Consider the following 16,147-nt stretch of genomic DNA (forward strand, 5'->3'; position numbering starts at 1 on the left):
TCAAAGTAGGAAAAGTCTGGGAAACTGTCATAGAGAAGAGCTGCTGACATGACAACTAAATGTAATGTGGGATCGTGGGTGGGATCCTGAAACAGAAAAAGGATGTTAGGTAAAAACTATGGAAATTTGAATAAACTATAGACTTCAGTTAAAAATAATGTATGAATATTGGTTCATCAATTGTAACAAATGTACCATACTAATTTTAAGCGTTAAATAATAGGGGACACTGGGTGACTGGGAGTGGGTGGTGTAGAACTCTGTAGTGTCTGCTCAGTTTTTTTGTGAGTATAAAACTGTTCTAAAAAATAAAGTCAATTTTTAAAGAGCAGAATTACAATGGTTTTTCCTCTTCTTTTTAAAGTCTGTATAAAATATCCCAAACTTAGCACTAGTGATCTCTGAGGGATGAGTTTATGGAGAGACTTTTATTTATATTTCCCTTATCTATCCTGAAAATTTAGAAATTTTATTCTTTTAATTTGCAGAAAAATTTTACACTTTGAAAAACATTTAGTGACATGTTCATTGTAAAAAAATTAAGGAAATTCAAATAAGTATGAAGAAAACCATATGTAATCCCTCCACTCAGAAATAACACTATGACATTTCAGTTTTTTTTTTTCTATGCATGTTTGGTGAAATATGTTTCTTTACAGTATACTATACTCCTTTGTAACTTGTTTCTCTCATTTAACAGTTTGTCATGGATACCTTTCCACATCAACCCTCAGCAGATTTGAATGTTAAATCAAACTTGATGCATATATGTGTCTCAATGCACACTTCAGACTTTTCCTAGAAAATAGATAGCAGTTTATACTCCCATGACCATGTTTTCAAAATATAGGACTTGTATATACTGAGTCTCACCAACATTTTCAAATTAAGAGATTTCCTTAAGAAATCTTAATTACTTGCTTTTTTGAAAAATCAGTAGCTCTGGCAGTAGTGGGCCATATTCCTCTATGAAGACAATTGGCTGGATCTGAGTAGCTACTGCCTCAAATACCCCCCCATCACCCTCAAAGTGAGGCTGAATGTCATTGGACATTTAATTTTACTCATATTCAAAAAAATAGTTGTATTGGGAGAACTATGATATACTTTTTATGCACATTATCTCTACTAAAAGTGCTAAAAGGTGAGAGAGAAAGGACCACATTGTAAGAAAACCGGGAACATACATGTTTCTTCGCAGAAGTGAATATTTCTGCATGTTTAATATGTATACAAAGTGTCTCTGTTGAAGCAATTCTAAAACTGTAATTTTAAAACTAAACACACGTCATTTTACTTACTTGTTTACATTATCATCCTAGCTCCTTATGTGAATTTTAGTTAATCACTACTTTTCAAAGTCACTGTTTGTTGAAATATTTTGAAGAAATGCTACCTAAATATGAACTCTTTTATTATTATAGTGACAATCTCTGCTCTTGGAGCATTTTTAATGTCTTCATGAATATTTATTTGAATTACTTAGCATTGCAACTTCTTTTTTTTTATTTTTTATTTTTTCGTGGTATCATTAATCTACAATTACATGAAGGACATTATGTTTACTAGGCTCCCCCTTTCACCAAGACCCCCCCACATACCCATTCACAGTCACTGTCCATCAACATAGTAAGATGCTGTAAAATCACTACTTGTCACCAAGTTCACAGTCACTGTCCTTCAACATAGTAAGATGCTGTAGAATCACTACTTGTCTTCTCTGTGTTTCACAGCCCTCCCCGTGACCCCCCAACACTATACATGCTAATTGTAATGTCCCTTTTCTTTTCTTCCCGCCCTTATCCCTCCCTTCCCACCCGTCCTCCCCAGTCCCTTTCCCTTTGGTAACTATTAGTCCATTCTTGGGTTCTGTGCTTCTGCTGCTGTTTTGTTCCTTCAGTTTTCTTTTGTTCTTATACTCCACATATGATTGAGATCACTTGGTACTTGTCTTTCTCTGCCTGGCTTATTTCACTGAGCATAATACCCTCTAGCTCCATCCATGTTGTTGTGAATGTTAGGATTTGTTTTTTTCTTAGGGCTGCGTAATATTCCATTGTGTATGTACCACATCTTCTTTATCCAATCATCTACTGATGGACATATAGGTTGCTTCCATATCTTGGCTATTGTAAATAGTGCAGCGATAAACATAGGGGTGCATCTGTCTTTTTCAAACTGGAGTGCTGCATTCTTAGGGTAAATTCCTAGGACTGGAATTCCTGGGTCAAATGGTATTTCTATTTTGAGCATTTAGAGGAACCTCCATACTGCTTTCCACAATGGTTGAACTAATTTACATTCCCACCAGCAGTGTAGGAGGGTTCCCCTTTCTCCACAGCCTCACCAACATTTGTTGTTGTTTGTCTTTTGGATGACTGCCATCCTTACTGGTGTGAGATGATATCTCATTGTAGATTTAATTTGCATTTCTCTGATGACAAGCGATGTGGAGCATCTTTTCATGTGTCTGTTGGCCATCTGAATTTCTTCTTTAGAGAACTGTCTATTCAGCTCCTCTGCCCATTTTTTAATTGGATTATTTGCTTTTTGTTTGTTGAGGTGTGTGAGCTCTTTATATATTTTGGATGTCAACCCTTTATCGGATCTGTCATTTTTTAATATATTCTCCCATACTGTAGGATACCTTTCTGTTCTATTGATGGTGTCCTTTGCTGTACAGAAGTTTTTCAGCTTGATATAGTCCCATTTGTTCATTTTTGCATTTGTTTCCCTTGCCCGGGGAGATATGTTCAAGAAGAGGTCACTCATGTTTATGTCTAAGAGATTTTTGCCTATGTTTTTTTCTAAGAGTTTTATGGTTTCATGACTTACATTCAAGTCTTTGATCCATTTTGAATTTACTTTTGTGTATGGGGTTAGACAGTGATCCAGTTTCATTCTCTTACATGTAGCTGTCCAGTTTTGCCAACACCATCTGTTGAAAAGACTGTCATTTCCCCATTGTATGTCCATGGCCCCCTTATCGAATATTAGTTGACCATATATGTTTGGGTTAATGTTTGGAGTCTCTATTCTGTTCCATTGGTCTGTGGTTCTGTTCTTGTGCCAGTACCAAATTGTCTTGATTACTGTGGCTTTGTAGTAGAGCTTGAAGTTGGGGAGTGAGATCCTCCCCCACTTTATTCTTCCTTCTCAGGATACCTTTAGCTATTCGGGGTCTTTGGTGTTTACATATGAATTTTTGAACTATTTGTTCCAGTTCATTGAAGAAAGCTCTTGGTAATTTGATAGGAATTGCATCGAATCTGTATATTGCTTTGGGCAGGATGGCGATTTTGACAATATTAATTCTTCCTAGCCAAGAGCATGGGATGAGTTTCCATTTATTAGTGACCTCTTTAATTTCTCTTAAGAGTGTCTTATAGTTTTCAGGGTATAGGTCTTTCACTTCCTTGGTTAGGTTTATTCCTAGGTATTTTATTCTTTTTGGTGCTATTGTGAATGTAATTGTCTTCCTGATTTCTCTTTCTATTAGTTTATTGTTAGTGTATAGGAAAGCCACAGATTTCTGTGTGTTAATTTTGTATCCTGCAACTTTGCTGAATTCTGATATTAGCTCTAGTAGTTTCGGAGTGGTGTCTTTAGTGTTTTTTATGTACAATATCATGTCATCTGAAAATAGGGACAGTTTAACTTCTTCTTTACCAATCTGGATTCCTTGTATTTCTTTGTTTTGTCTAATTGCCGTGGCTAGGACCTCCAGTACTATGTTGAAAAACAGTGGGGAGAGTGCGCATCCCTGTTTTGTTCCCGATTGCAGAGGAAAAGCTTTCAGCTTCTCGCTGTTCAGTATGATGTTGGCTGTGGGTTTATCATATGTGGCCTTTATTATGTTGAGGTACTTGCCCTCTATACCCATTTTGCTGAGAGTTTTTATCATGAATGGATGTTGAACTTTGTCGAATGCTTTTTCAGCATCTATGGAGATGATCATGTGGTTTTTGTCTTTCTTTTTCTTGATGTGGTGGATGATATTGATGGACATTCGAATGTTGTACCATCCTTGCATCCCTGGGATGAATCCCACTTGGTCATGGTGAACGATCCTTTTGATGTATTTTTGAATTCGGCTTGCTAATATTTTGTTGAGTATTTTTGCATCTACATTCATCAGGGATATTGGTCTGTAGTTTTCTTTTTTGGTGGGGTCTTTGCCTGGTTTTGGTATTAGGGTGATGTTGGCTTCATAGAATGAGTTTGGGAGTATTCCCTTCTCTTCTAATTTTTGGAAAAGTTTAAGAATGGGTATTATGTCTTCTCTGTATGTCTGATAAAATTCTGAGGTAAATCCATCTGGCCTGGGGGTTTTGTTTTGGTAGTTTTTTGATTAATGCTTCAATTTATTTGCTGGTAATTGGTCTGTTTAGATTTTCTGTTTCTTTCTGGGTCAGTCTTGGAAGGTTGTGTTTTTCTAGGAAGTTGTCCATTTCTTCTAGGTTTACCAGCTTGTTAGCATATAGGTTTTCATAGTACTCTCTAATAGTTCTTTGTATTTCTGTGGGGTCCGTCGTGATTTTTCCTTTCTTGTTTCTGATTCTGTTGATTTGTGTTGACTCTCTTTTCCTCTTAATAAGTCTCGCTAGAGGCTTATCTATTTTGTTTATTTTCTCGAAGAACCAGCTCTTGGTTTCATTGATTTTTGCTATTGTTTCATTCTTCTCAATGTTATTTATTTCTTCTCTGATCTTTATTATGACCCTTCTTCTGCTGACCTTAGGCCTCATTTGTTCTTCTCTTTCCAATTTTGATAATTGTGACATTAGACCATTCATTTGGGATTGTTCTTCCTTCTTTAAATATGCCTGGATTGCTATATACTTTCCTCTTAAGACTGCTTTTGCTGTATCCCACAGTGGTTGGGGCTTTGTGTTGTTGTTGTCGTTTGTTTCCATGTTTTGCTGGATCTCCATTTAGATTTGATCATTGATCCATTGATTATTTAGGAGCATGTTGTTAAGCCTCCATGTGTTTGTGAGCCTTTTTGCTTTCTTTGTACAGTTTATTTCTAGTTTTATGCCTTTGTGGTCTGAAAAGTTGGTTGGTAGGATTTCAATCTTTTTGAATTTACTGAGGCTCTTTTTGTGGCCTAGTATGTGGTCTATTCTGGAGAATGTTCCATGTGCACTTGAGAAGAATGTGTATCCTGTTGCTTTTGGATGTAGAGTTCTGTAGATGTCTATTAGGTCCATCTGTTCTAGTGTGTTGTTAAGTGCCTCTGTGTCCTTACTTATTTTCTGTCTGGTGGATCTGTCCTTTGGAGTGAGTGTTGTGTTGAAGTCTCCCAGAATGAATGCATTGCATTCTATTTCCTCCTTTAGTTCTGTTAGTATTTGTTTCACATATGTTGGTGCTCCTGTATTGGGTGCATGTATATTTATAATGGTTATATCCTCTTGTTGCACTGAGCCCTGTATCATTATGTAATGTCCTTCTTTATCTCTTGTTACTTTCTTTATTTTGAAGTCTGTTTTGTCTGATACTAGTATTGTAACACCTGCTTTTTTCTCTCTGTTGTTTGCATGAAATATCTTTTTCTATCCCTTGACTTTAAGTCTGTGCATATCTTTGGGTTTGAGGTGAGTCTCTTGTAAGCAGCATATGGATAGATCTTGCTTTTTTACCCATTCTATTACTCTGTGTCTTTTGATTGGTGCATTCAGTCCATTAACATTTAGGGTGATTATTGAAAGGTATGTACTTATTGCCATTGCAGGCTTTAAGTTTGTGGTTACCAGTGGTTCAGGGTTAGCTTCTTTACTATGTTAGTGTCTAACTTAACTCACTTATTGAGCTATTATAAACACGGTCTGGTGATTCTTTATTTCTCTCCCTTCTTATTCCTCCTTCTCCCTTCTTCATATGTTTGGTGTTTTGTTCTGTGCTCTTTTTAGGAGTGCTCCCATCTAGAGCAGTCCATCTAAAATACCCTGTAGAGGTGGTTTGTGGGAGGCAAATTCCCTCAACTTTTGCTTGTCTGGGAATTGTTTAATCCCTCCTTCATATTTAAATGATAATCGTGCTGGATACCATAGTCTTGGTTCGAGGCCGTTCTGTTTCATTGCTTTAAGTATATCATGCCATTCTCTTCTGGCCTGTAGGGTTTCTGTTGAGAAGTCTGATGATAGCCTGATGGGTTTTCCTTTGTAGGTGACCTTTTTTTTCTCTCTAGCTGCCTTTAATACTTTGTCCTTGTCTTTGATCTTTGCCATTTTAATTATTATGTGTCTTGGTATTGCCCTCCTTGAATCCCTTGTCATGGGAGTTCTGTGTACCTCTGTGGTCTGAGAGGCCATTTCCTCCCCTTGTTTGTGGAAGTTTTCAGCAATTATTTCTTCAAAGACACTTTGTATCCCTTTTTCTCTCTCTTCTTCTTCTGGTACTCCTATAATGCGGATATTTTTCCGTTTCGATTGGTCACTCAGCTCTCTTAAAATTCTTTCATTCCTGGAGATCCTTATATCTCTGCATCAGCTTCTCTGCCTTCCTGTTCTCTGTTTTCTAGTCCATTAATGGTCTCTTGCATCTCGTCCATTCTGTTTTGAAGCCCTTCCAGAGTTTTTTTTATTTCTGTATTCTCCTTCCTTAGTTCTTGCATATTTCTCTGCAAGTCCATCAGCATGGTTATGACTTTTGTTTTGAATTCTTTTTCAGGAAGACTGGTTAAATCTATCTCCCCAGGTTGCTTCTCAGGGGAAGATGTAGCAGATGCCGTAGCTGTCTGGGTTAGTCTTGTCTGGATCAAATTTTTTTGCCTTTTCATGTTGATAGATGCAGTGGAGTGCTATTGACGTGTCTATCAGCTTTCCCCTTGGCTCCTGGCCTTTCTTTACTGGGACAACTGCGACCCCTAGTGGCTTGTGTTGTGCAATGGCATGTAGACTGGGTCTCTGTATCTTGCCCGGCTGGTATGGAGGAAGCTCCTTTGCTGAGGGCATGGCCAGCCTCAGTCTGCTTCTCTGCTATGTCAGGGTCCCGTAGGGCTAATGGACGGGGGGCTGTTTGGCTGTTTACCTCCATGAGGGGTATCAGAGCTGTTGCCCAGGGGTTTAGTGTGCTCAGAGTTCTCTGGAATTTCCAGCTGCTGGACTGTGACCTGGGAAGTTTATGTCCAGCTGTGGCATCCCTGTCCCTTTAAGACTTTCAAAAAGCACTCGCTTTTCTTCGTCACAGGGGCATCGGCTTCGGGACCTGCTCAGAGGTCTTGCTGTCCTGTTTCCCTAGTTTCCAGCCCTCCACGCATGCACTGTGTCTGCACTCTGGTGCAGATGGCTAGGGCTGGGTATTTAGCTGTCCTGGGCTCCCTCTCCCTCCCCGCTCCGACTCCTCTCCTCCCACCGGGAGCTGGGGTGAGGGGTGCTCGGGTCCCGCTGGGCCGGGGCTTGTATCTTACCCCTTTCACCAGGCGCTGGGCTCTCGCAGGTGCAGATGTAGTCTGGTTGTTGTCCTGTGTCTTCTGGTCTCTCTTTTAGGATTAGTTGTATTTGTTAGTGTATTTTCAAAAATATATATGTTTTTGGGAGGAGATTCCCACTGTCCTACTCATGCCGCCATCTTGGCTCCGCCACTTTGCAACTTCTTAACAAAGTATTCATGTTTTTACATTCTTACCTACTGCATTATAATGCAATGATGACTTAGAAAACTCATTTAAAGAACACAGGCTTGCTTATTGGGTATACCAATACAATTAAAGTTATGTTTTTTCTTTTTATTCTAAACTTTTGTTTGGCCTTGGACAATTTTAAATTCCTTTGGTAGATAATGGTTTATTAATATATTCTTCATCTTAATTTTATTTAAGAAAATCTTGGCAAGACTATATAATCTTTGAAAATTGTTTGGATGGACATCCTAGTCAAAGCAATTATTTATAAATGTCATAAGTTTGCTTACAAAATAGGAGGAAAAAACAAAAAAAAGTAATATCCATACAGGTTTAAAAGGGGGGGAAAAATAGGGCAACTCCCTTTAGAGTTTGGCAGAAAAGTGCTTGAAGTGTTTTAATTTGGTACAAGGTAATGGCATATTTAATATTTTATGTATGGTAAGTGTGGTAAAGAATAATATGAACTACACTCTGAGATAAATGTTTAGCAGTATAACAGAATAAAGGTTGGGAACGAGATCAGGTGATTTACTTTGAGAAAAGCATAATGGTATAAATCATAATGACCCTTCTCATAAAAATTACAGGTTAGAATTCGGAAAATTTTGCCCATCCCCTAAAAAAGAAGTAGAAAGTCAAAACCAGGAATGGGTAATACCTTCCATTGTTGGTTCAGAAAAGTTAAACATACATATTTTCTTTACACAGTCCTTGGAAATATCACTTAGAGAGGATAGCCCTCTCTACATTTTAAGTGAATCTATTTTCAGGGATGTGGGATCCATATTGATAATATAGAATCTTAAGATATAACTTTCAGAAATCAAGAAAAACTTTAGTTTCATTATGATTTAGTATTTTTGTTTTTTGTAAGTGAAGTGATTAATTTGAAATAGCATATGTCCATAGATTTTAATGGTCTCATATATATTCAGTCAAAATGGTAATAAAGTTTTGTAGAATGCTAGATTTTATGAACTCGCATTTCTTGAAGATTTGCTTAATTTTCCTGTGATTTCTGTTGTTAAAATGTGCTAACCATCAGAGTTTATCTGAAATAGGAATACATTTCAGAAGAGAACACTGTGGACTATATTGACTTTTAAAAGCATCAGTTCTTTGAGTTGTTATACATTAAAAGATAATTAGACCTCTAATGCTGTTGGTTTCCTTTTCCTGGTTTATATTTAATGATATTATATAACTCTTGATGATCAGATGGTGGATTGAGTATTTCTTGAGGAAATTTATATGGTATAATTATAAATTTGAAATAATTTATAAATGAGTGGTATGTTTCATGCTACTGTGCTTTACTTTTTTTATCCTGCAGATCTATATAGCGGTATTATTTATGAAAATATTTATAAATACTGTTACCAGAGATGGTTCCTTAGTCTCCTTGCAAGAAAGAATTCAAGAATGCATTCAAAAAGTGGTTGTTGAGCATTAAATTTGGAAACTAAAGGTTTAAAAAAAGTCAAAAGTACTGCCTGGGAGTTGGACATGGATAGACCCAGAGGGAGTTGCACCAAGGAAACAATAGGGAGCCATTTTTTATGTAAAGACAAATGAATATTCACTAAGTGTGATTAGGTTTCAAAGGGAACAGGCGTGGTTTTTCTTTGAAGTCGGGACTTGCTCCACCCTTATGTTGGGTGGAGGGAGTTTGGGCTGTATTTGGTTCTCAGAACTGTCATGGCAGTTGTCCCCTGCAATGGGGCATCAAAACCACAATGCTAATATCATGGCAATGAGAATAAAATGAGCTGAATATAATGGGGTGAAGTTTGGGTTAACTTTTCCTCCATCTTGAAACTAGGCAGTTTTGGATGGTCTGTTACCACATTCTCATTCCCCACATCCCTCAGGAACAGTTCAGCTTCCAGAATGTGTTGAATAAGCAAACATCTAACTGAATGGGAACACCAGCTAAAGTTCCCCCCTCCTCATGTCTTTGGTTATTTTATTGAAAAATGCCATTCTATTAAGATGACAGAAGTTTAGCTAATTCTAGTTAACAGCTTATTATTGATAGGAAATTTTCTTTCTCTGGATACTTATTATTTAATAATCTATACAAAAATATTTGCATATATTTCTAAATAATATAAAATATGAACAAACATATATATTTGCATTTATACTTATTTAAATAGATATCTCAACGGCCACCTTTATCAAGCTTAGAAAACTTAATGGTCTCACAGAAGTCTGAAATTGAGTATTTACAGGAGAAACTGAAAATAGCAAATGAAAAACTGTTAGAAAATGAATCTACCAACAAGGGTTTCTCAGAGAAGAGCATCTTGACAACTGCTGAAGGAAAACGTAAGGTAGGGATATTTTGTCATTTTGTGAATTTGTCAGGATGAGGCTGGCAAGGTGAGCAATGATGTTAGAAAACAAACAGTAACATTTACTCCTCTGTTTAGATTTAAGGAAACTTAAAAAACTTAAAAAAAATGGTTCCCTTTGAAACGAAGTACTTGATAAAATAATTGTTGAGGGTTGAGATTTCTTTTTTTAAAGACTAAATAATATATTTCTAATTTAATTAATTAAATATATGCTAGTAGCAAGTCTGTTTTTCAGTAAATTAACATTCTTATATTAAAAAGCTTGGTAAGCATCCCTTAACTAATCTATAGATACATTTATCTATGTAAAAAAATATTTTAAAGTGGTATTAGTTGTTAAAAGAAAAATACATCTTACTGTTTCTGTTTCATTCAGATATATTTAAGATACTGCCCATGTAGAATATTAACTATAAAATGGAATTTAACATTAATCTGTGCAGTTTTATATTTTTTGATTTAAATGTGCAACAATAGAGAAAAATAAGAAAATTTTTCATACCATGTTTTCCATTTATTAATGCCTTAGCTTTTTTTTGTAGTGTTACACATTCCTGTTATACTTTAAAAGATTCTATGAACATTGACTAATTAAAAATTTCATAATATCATGTGAATATATTATTTCTAGATAAATTGAAATAACATTTCCTTCAAAGTAAGTAGTTTTAGACATTTTTCTCACAGTTGTTACTTCAGCAGTAGAAAGTAATGTGCAGAAAAACTATATCTTTTTCAAGATAATTGTTTTTAGTTCGTTCCATTTTTTTTCCTACCAGTAGAACAAACTATCTTAATAAAGGAAGCATTTAAAATTAGATCCATGTTTCTATTGTAATTTTACTCCTGCTGATATTATTAATTTAGATAATTTAATTAAGTAATTTTCAGCAGAGCAAGCTGTATGAATGTATCTATTTAAACATAACTGTATTGTACTTTTCTTGCTATCTTGGAGTAGTTTCAAGCATTGAGTTTTATTAAAATAAAACATTCTTAAAATTGAGATACAATATTTTAGGTTGCTCACTGTATTACCAAAGTTTAAAATTGTACTGGTTTGGTGTTTCATTGCTTTTAATAAAAGTCAAGAAAATAAGAGGGATATTTTGAACAAAATTTTCTTTCTTTTTTATAAGGACATGCAGTAAGTGTGAACAATATGTTGCCCAGCTTAATAGTTGCTTTCAAATATTCCTTCTCCAGATTGGTATATGAAACTGTACATAATATAAACACACATTCTTGTCTCTAGTTAGCCACATTATAGTTAATGACCATATGGTCATTATGGTATAAGATCTACTGTCTGTTGTATTTATATTCCTCAAGCATATTGTTTCTTCAACTTCACAGTGTGTTAAACTATTTCAAAGGGAAAAAAATCCTTTCCCTCTTGTTTCTGGTTGTCCTATCAAGTGTAACCTTGGACCCTTATAGAGCAATTAGACGAGCCTCTATCCCCTCCTTTGTAATGAGGTTTCTTACATTTCTGAGTCTATAACCCTTTAGTCTTCCCTAATGGGACATCATTATTCTGAAAGAAACAATGTAAATGTAAATGAATATTCTCATTAACAAGTCACAGAGAAACCTTTAGTGGTAGCACTGTGGTAATTCCGCTTGTTATTTCTCTAGTATTCCATGCAGGATTTTTTTTATAATTCATTATTAGTATGCAAAATTACTTGTTCTTTAATTTTGCATGTCTTTCATAATCCAGTGTTCCAACTAGTTCAACCATGTCCTTGTTTTATTCTCGAGGAACCACCTGTGAAACGTTCAAGGTCTTTGTCCCCAAAGAGCTCTTTCACAGACTCAGAGGACCTAAGGAAGCTGAGAAAAGCCGAAAGAAAGATTGAAAATTTAGAGAAGGCACTACAACTAAAGGTGAACATTTAATCATTTCTTTAGTAATAACCTTGCAAAGATAAAAATATACCAAAGTGAACATTCACTTCACAAATTACTGCTAATCATTTATCTTTCCTGAATTTAATTACATTTATAAAAGTGTGTAATCATTTGTTCTTGTTTTTAAGATTTCTGAGAAGTAATAAAAAAAATTATTGCTTGAAAACTAAATATTCACCACTTTAAAATTATTTGGGAATATTTTGGCTTAATATTGGGAATAAATTTCTTACAGTTTCTCAGAAACAAAAAAAATAGGATCTATAGCAAGTGAAAAGAGAGTTTCTATGGTTCTTTATATATGATAAACATATAAAAAGAGAGGTAACTTAAAAACTGTACTAACCCAGCTCAGGTCACTTAAAATTGTCCTCTATAGGAAAATTACATAGTCAAATGGCAAATAAATATACAATATTTTTTCCATTTGACTATATTGAGGGCTTTTAATTTTTCTCTGAATTTAAGCTTGTCATTCTTCATTCACAACTACCGAAAGCCTACACTAGTTGAGAATAGGCCATTTAATTGAATCTCAAATAGTGTTGAGATATTTTATGACAAATCCAATGTTTTGCACATTAGAATCCAATATATTTAAAACATATTCTTTATCATATAAAATAGTTTAGTCTTAGGAAAAAAATCTTTGACTTACATTATGTGTGTTCTAGAACAAAATATGCTTTAGTAGTATAGTTAACCATAAGGTACATTTAATATTTTTTTCTGCCTTTTCACTACATTAAGTGTTAATTTATGTGTATTAGAATTAAACTGTTCTAGAACAAAGGAAAATTATCTAATGTTTTTACCAAAAATAAAATGATCAGATGACCTCAGCTTGCTAGCATTTAGTTTATTTGAAATTTATACACCTGTAGTTACTTGCTCATTCATTTGTTTACTTAGTAACAACTTATTTAACAATGCCTAGCTTTGTGCTAGTCACTTGTTATAAAAGAGAAAAGATGAGTATTTATCATTCAGGAGTCTTCATCCAGTTAAGAAGATTCTGAGCCAGTGGTTAGAATCTAGTGTATTAAGTAAGTGTGGGGGTACACACAGGATATTATGGGCATGTTTATGAAGCCAGCCTATCATCTTCCTCCTTTTGCATAATTCTTGAAATTCACATATCAAGACTTTTATCCTGTATGTATCTGGGTTCCCAGATAAACATATCTAATAGGTTATAACCCTTCAGTCTTTCTTAATGGATATCATTATTCTGAAAGATACATGTTTATGTGTATGTGTATGTGTGTATATATATATATATATATATATATGTATATATATATACATATATATATATATATAGAGAGAGAGAGAGAGAGAGAGGGAGAGAGAGAAAGAGAGAGAGAGAGAAACACCCAGAGAGATAGATTTACTATAAGGAATTGGCTCCCACAATTATGTTGTCTGAGAAGTCCCAGATCTATAGTTATCAAACTGGAGATAAAGGAGAGCCAGTGGTATATACTTCCAATCCAGATCCAGAGGCCTGAGAACCAGGAAAACTGATGGTGTAAATTTCAGTCCCAATTCAAGTACGAGTCGTAAGGGATAAGACCAATGTCCCTGCTCAAACAAATGTGGAAAGAATGAATTATTTCTTATGCAGCCTTTTTTTCTATTCAGGCTCTCAGTAGATTGGATGAAGCCTATCACATTGGGGAGGGCTTTACTCAGTCAGCTGATTCAAATTAATTTCATACAGAAACACCCTCAGAAATAATGATTAACCAAATGTAAGATAAATTCTAGCCGAAATAAGCAGGCGACGAGAGGCAACAAAGGGCCAGGCAGTTTATTTGAGCGCAGTCCTGGGCGAGGTTCACCAGTCTACGTAAATGGAGGCTGGGGAAGTCACGCTCCTGGAGGTGGGGGCTTATAAGGGGTTAGAAGGGGGAGGAGTGGGCAAGCTATCCTAGGGGCGTGGAGAGGTATGATTGGCTAAAGGTGACATGATAGACAACTAGAAACTTTTTTTCCTTCCAAGAGGGAGGAGGCTGACATCCAGGTCTTAGTTGGCACATCAGAAGGATGGAATTCAGGAAGAGCTATCCCCTTTCCATATAAGGCATGGACCTTGGGGTCTGTTCTGTTCTCCTTTTATGGTATCTCTCTGTTCTGTTTGCATGTCCTTGTTTTTCCTTCCTCCAGCCTAACACTGAACATCTGAGCAGTCAAGTTGATGCACGAAATTAACATCGCACATCCCATTCACTAGTAGAAGATCTCCACTCATTTGCCCAGAGGTCTAGTTGTTGATAGTTTCTTGTTTTTGGCAGGAAGGAACAGAGCAATTCAGACATTTTTAGATTTGTTCTCTTCTACCTCTTGAATTCCTTGTTTCAACAAGAGCCTCAGAAGCATTATAATAGTATATTTCCTCATTCCTTTTTCTGGCAACAGCTCTCTTGGATGGGGCCTCAAGTTTTTTTCAGATTAAAATACTTTTTTCACACAATTTCTTTCTCATTAATACTTTCATTCCTTTTTCAAGTCAGCTGATAATCATGAATTTCAAATGTATTTTTACTGTCTAAGATTTTCAGGATAAGGGAAAAATGGGAGCAAATTTTTTCCTTGCATTTTATCATTTGGTAGTAAAGGATTTCTTATTCTAAAAGTGCAAAATACTTTAATGAAAAAGGCACTGTAGTCAAGCATTTAGCAAAAGAAGTGAGTAAACAAAACCTGTACAGTAAAGCAATTCTAAGAGTTTGATTGAGCCCAGGGTACTTCTAATTCTAATTTACAGCCTCACGTTAGTAAGTATAATTGTCATATTTCTAAAGATAGAAGACTCATATCTATATTCCCCTTTATTAAGCTATAATATTAATATTATTGCTATTAAGTACATGTGAGTAAAAGATTAGAGTATATGATGTGTCTGTATAGGGCTGCTCTAACAAACTACCATTAACTGGCTGGCTTAGAAGAACAGAAATTTATTGTCTCAAAGTTCTGGAGGCTAGAAAAATCTAAAATCAAGGTGTCAACAATTAGTTCCTTCTGAAGAATGAGGGAGATTCTGTTAATTTCCCTCTGCTAGTTTCTGGTAGCTTCAGGTGTTCCTTGGCTTATAGATGGCATTCTCTGTGTCTTCACATTATCTTCCCTCTCTATGTCTGTCTCTTTCCCTATATCTAAATTACTCCTTTTTATAAAGACACAGTTAGATTGGATTAGGATCCACCCTAATGACCTGATTACCTCTATAAAGATAACATCTCCAAATAAAATTACATTCTGAGGTAGTGGCTGTTAGAACCCCAACATATCTTTTTTGGAGGAATTCATTTGAATGCTTAACAGTACTTTATGATTTTTTAAATATATTGATTGTTCAAGGTGCTCCCTTTATAGACTCTTGCCCACTAATACATGTTGAATTTTTGTCATGGCCTTTCCATATTGGTATTCTATTGAATTTGACTCTGCTAATGGGAATACAGCAGACAGAAGTGTTCCATGCTCAATTATTGTAAACAGTGGATTAAATCTTTTTTTATGAGCCTTTAACATATTAATGTGCATTTTGAAACTATAAAAAGGTATAGATACGTTACTTCCCAGAATTACTTGATTATATCTATTAATATTTCCCAAAAGACTATTGTTCCATGGAAAATATTGTTGGAAACACTAAAGACTTGCTCCATGTCATGGTACGTAGCTTTGGGTTCACAAGTTGATGTTCCAAGTGAATTGAAGGGAGGGAGGGACAAATAAGCTTCATTAGTAGCCCATAACATACAAATACACTGATGCATTGAAATGATGCTCTTTTTTATATCATCAGTAAGTCATGTATATTATTCTAATACTAGTTATGAATTTTGTATAAATATTTATATATTATCTTGCTCAGCTTACTTATGTAGCTAGTTGTACATGTTTTCAAGATAGGTAAACAATGTTGTGATAAAAAAGACAATAGCAATAGAAGAGATGAAAGGTATCATTAAACAAATCCTACCCATTTCCAAATCCTGACTCCATGAGCATAGTAAGCTGATAATTTACAAAGTATAATTTGGAAATCCATGCATCAAGGTTCATGAAATCCTTACTGTCCTTGAGATCACTAATGCTATGAATCCCTGCTTTACTGACTTTGAGGCATTTGGCAGTTATATTCTATTAGCATTTTTCTGTGCCATTTAATAACATCAGTATATCCTTTTAATGCAGTTTATGTCATATTTTCAATGCTCTAATAGTCATG

The 16,147-nt window shown here is 35.2% G+C and overlaps 1 protein-coding gene across 4 annotated transcripts in view; it reads left to right on the forward strand.

The window, feature by feature from the left end:
• Positions 1-16,147, forward strand: part of CNTLN (centlein) — a 305,405-nt gene that overhangs the window by 148,011 nt on the left and 141,247 nt on the right. For all 4 annotated transcript variants that reach the window (XM_057498718.1, XM_057498720.1, XM_057498721.1 and 1 more), the window contains 2 exons: positions 9,790-9,966; positions 11,755-11,880. In XM_057498718.1, coding sequence (XP_057354701.1) covers positions 9,790-9,966; positions 11,755-11,880 — 303 coding nt within the window. The remainder of the gene's footprint in view (positions 1-9,789; positions 9,967-11,754; positions 11,881-16,147) is intronic.

The sequence above is a fragment of the Manis pentadactyla genome, chromosome 3, assembly GCF_030020395.1.
Source record: "Manis pentadactyla isolate mManPen7 chromosome 3, mManPen7.hap1, whole genome shotgun sequence".
Classification (NCBI taxonomy): Eukaryota; Metazoa; Chordata; class Mammalia; order Pholidota; family Manidae; genus Manis; species Manis pentadactyla.